This window comes from Bidens hawaiensis, unplaced genomic scaffold (genome assembly GCF_021521415.1).
Source record: "Bidens hawaiensis isolate Kalapana, Puna unplaced genomic scaffold, B.hawaiensis_p1.1 tig00043362_1, whole genome shotgun sequence".
In the NCBI taxonomy this organism is placed as follows: domain Eukaryota; kingdom Viridiplantae; phylum Streptophyta; class Magnoliopsida; order Asterales; family Asteraceae; genus Bidens; species Bidens hawaiensis.
This window is the reverse complement of record NW_027497679.1, coordinates 34,516-37,506: the sequence shown is the minus strand read 5'-3', so window position 1 is coordinate 37,506 and position 2,991 is coordinate 34,516. Positions and strand designations below refer to the sequence as shown.

The window sequence follows — 2,991 nt, the reverse complement described above, 5'->3', positions numbered from 1 at the left end:
ATTGGGCTTACGGAATTCATTAATGATATAAGGGGTTTATGTGGTTACAATTGGGCTTTTATATTTGGTAATTACTTGTTGACCAAGTTATGGTCTCCCTATAAGTACATAGCCATGTTAGGGTTATTGTATAAGTAAGAGAGATTATTGTATTCAAGTTTTGGGTTAGTTTCTTGATTATAATAATACATGAGTTTACCTAAATGTTGTGTGCTCGTTTGTGTTTTCATTATCAATTCGTTCTTGAATTGGTATCAGAGCCTTGTACTCTTGGTGTTTATCAATCAATCAAAGTTGTGATCGATTATATTGTCGAATTTTAAAATCATCGCCGTCGAAGCCATTTCGCAAGAAAAAGGGTTTTTCTTCCACCATCCAAAGTGAACAGGATTGTTTTTTAATTGGTCGTTTTAGTTGAAGTCAAAAGAAAACTTGAATTTCACTTATTGTTTGTCGACAAGAAATTCAAGAAGAGAAAAATAATAATAACATTTTGGTTTTTTTTTCTTTTGGTTCGTGACGTTTGAGTTGACGACAGAAAAAAAAATAGGTGGAAAAGAATAACAAGGTGATTTAATTTTAATTATTTTCCCGGTTCTCGATAATATAATTCAAAAGAATATTTGGATAATAAGAATTCCTTTAAAGCAACTGTTGAAAGATAAGAAAAAAAAGAGATTTATTTTTTGTTGCTACCGACGTAAATCTCAAAAAGGAAAATAATAATGTAAGTTGGTTTTATTATTTTTTCCTTGGTTCACAAAGTTTGGTTGATTTGTTTTGTGTGGTTGGAGTTTTATGAAGAACGATGAGTGATAAGGAAACAACGAAGACGGGCAGTGGAAGCGGGAGTGGGAACCCGAATGCGTTCCAAAGTCACATGCTTACCTCTACCAATTACACGATATGGGCTATTCGAATGAAGGTACTCTTGAACGTGCATAAGGTTTGGAATATCATTGATCCGAGTGCAACCGATGATGATAAGAACAACATCGCGATAGCGTTGATTTATCAGTCGATCTTGGAAGCGACAATCATGCAAGTGGGTAATCTTGATTCGGCCAAGAAGATTTGGAACACAATTAAGACGTGTAATCTTGGGGCTGATCAGGTTAAGGAGGCAATATTGCAAACTCTTATGAATGAGTTTGATGGTATGAGGATGAAAGAGACGGAGACCATTGACGAGTTTGTAGCGAAACTCTCGTGTACGACGTCGAAGGCGGGGAGTTTAGGAGAGATGATCGAGGAAACTATGATGGTCAAGAAGTTCCTTTCAAGTCTACCCCGAAGTAAGTTTTATTCAAATTGTTGCATCTCTTGAACAAACTTTGGATCTCAAAACTGTTGGGTTTGAAGACGTGGTGGGACGTTTAAAAGCATACGGGGAGCGGATTCAGGAAGAAGACATGCATTCTGAAACCCAAGGTAAGCTTATGTTTCAAAGGTCTGAATCCTCAAGTAGTCGGTACAATGACCGTGAGTCCACTCGTGGAGTTCGTGGACGTGGAGGAGGGCGAGGATGTGGTGGTCGCGAGTTGGGTCAAGACCGCGGTCATCAAGAAAACGCCATGAACCGGGGAAACCGTGGGCATAAGGGCAAAACCTGGGACCTCTCAAAGGTTTAATGTTTTCGATGTGATGAGTTTGGACACTATGTCCATAATGTCCCAACCGAAAACAGAAAGTTAAAGGTGAAGCAAAGCTAGCTGAAGCATCCGAGACAAGGGATCCTGCTTTGTTTATGATGAAGTGTGTTCAAGAAACGGTGTTCTTGAATGAAAATAAGGTTATACCCATAAACTACGAGTCTAGAGATGGTGATGAATGGTACTTGGATAACGACGCGAGTAGCCACATGACGAGTAACAAGTCTTTCTTTTCTGAACTTAACAATCGTGTCATGGGAAAGGTTAAGTTTGGGATGACTTTTATGTTGATATAAGCGGTAAGGGGTCGATTTTATTTAAGGCTAAAAGTGGTGAACATCGTTTGCTTAGGCATGTTTATTTTATACCGAGTCTTCGAAGCAATATTATAAGTCTCGGTCAAGCCTCATAAACACGGGTGTGATATTCATATAAAAGATAACTACCTTACGATGCATGATGGGCAAGGTAGGTTATTGATGATGGTGACTCGTTCTCATAATCGGCTATACCGGATATAATTAATGATTGGAAACTGATTAACTTACATAGCCGAATTGAAGAAACAAGTTGGTTGTGACATGCTATGCTTGGTCACTTGAACTTTGAGTCAATAAAGCTAATGGCTAGGAGGGATATGGTTGAAGGGATGCGTGGCGTTACCCATGAAAACAAGTTATGCGAATCTTGTTTGGTCGGGAAGCAAACGAGGCAATCCTTTCCTAATTCGGCGCGTTTAGGGAAACTCGAGCCTTAGAACTTGTGCACGGTGATCTGTGTGGACCGATTACCCCTCCAAAAATATCGGGTAACAACTACATTTTTTTTAATCGATGATTACTCACGATTTGTTTGGACGTATTTGTTGAAGGCTAAAGATGAGGCGTTTAAAGTTTTCAAGAAGTTTAAGGAATTGGTTGAAAGTGATGTTGGGAAAAAGATCAAGACTTTTCGTACCGACCGAGGTGGTGAGTTTACCTAACATGAGTTCAATAAGTTTTCTGACATGGAAGGCATTCAAAGACATCTAACGGCACCATACACACCTCGACAAAATGGGGTGGTTGAAAGATGGAACCGAACCTTATTGGATATGACACGGAGTATGTTAAAAGCAATGGGTGTTCCGAATTACTTATGGGGTGAGGCAATCTGACATGCAACGCACATCGAGAATCAGATTCCTACTCGTGCCCTAAAGGAGAAAACGCCATGCGAGATGTTAAAAGAAAAGAAACAGAATATTGCTCATCTAAAAGTATTCGGTTGTGTGGCGTATGACCGTTCGAGGATTTTAGTGCATATTGGATTCGGGACCGGGTCCAAAGCTTACCGGTTG

At 39.5% G+C, this 2,991-nt stretch overlaps 1 protein-coding gene across 1 annotated transcript; it reads left to right on the top strand.

Annotated features, from left to right (window-relative positions):
- Positions 1-808: 808 nt before the first annotated feature.
- LOC143594223 (uncharacterized) lies at positions 809-2,634 on the top strand. Its single transcript, XM_077073586.1, has 4 exons — positions 809-1,295; positions 1,363-1,625; positions 1,688-1,915; positions 2,524-2,634. The coding sequence occupies exons 1-4, from the start codon at positions 809-811 to the stop codon at positions 2,632-2,634; spliced, it is 1,089 nt and encodes a 362-aa protein (XP_076929701.1).
- Positions 2,635-2,991: the final 357 nt, after the last annotated feature.

What these genes read in the sequence shown, in the direction of transcription:
- LOC143594223 (XM_077073586.1), top strand. Translation starts at nt 809, where the DNA reads ATGAGTGATAAGGAAACAACGAAGACGGGCAGTGGAAGCGGGAGTGGG. An exon ending in CCTTTCAAGTCTACCCCGAA is followed by an intron (nt 1,296 to 1,362) that starts GTAAGTTTTATT and finishes TTGGGTTTGAAG; the next exon opens with ACGTGGTGGGACGTTTAAAA. An exon ending in AAACCTGGGACCTCTCAAAG is followed by an intron (nt 1,626 to 1,687) that starts GTTTAATGTTTT and finishes AACCGAAAACAG; the next exon opens with AAAGTTAAAGGTGAAGCAAA.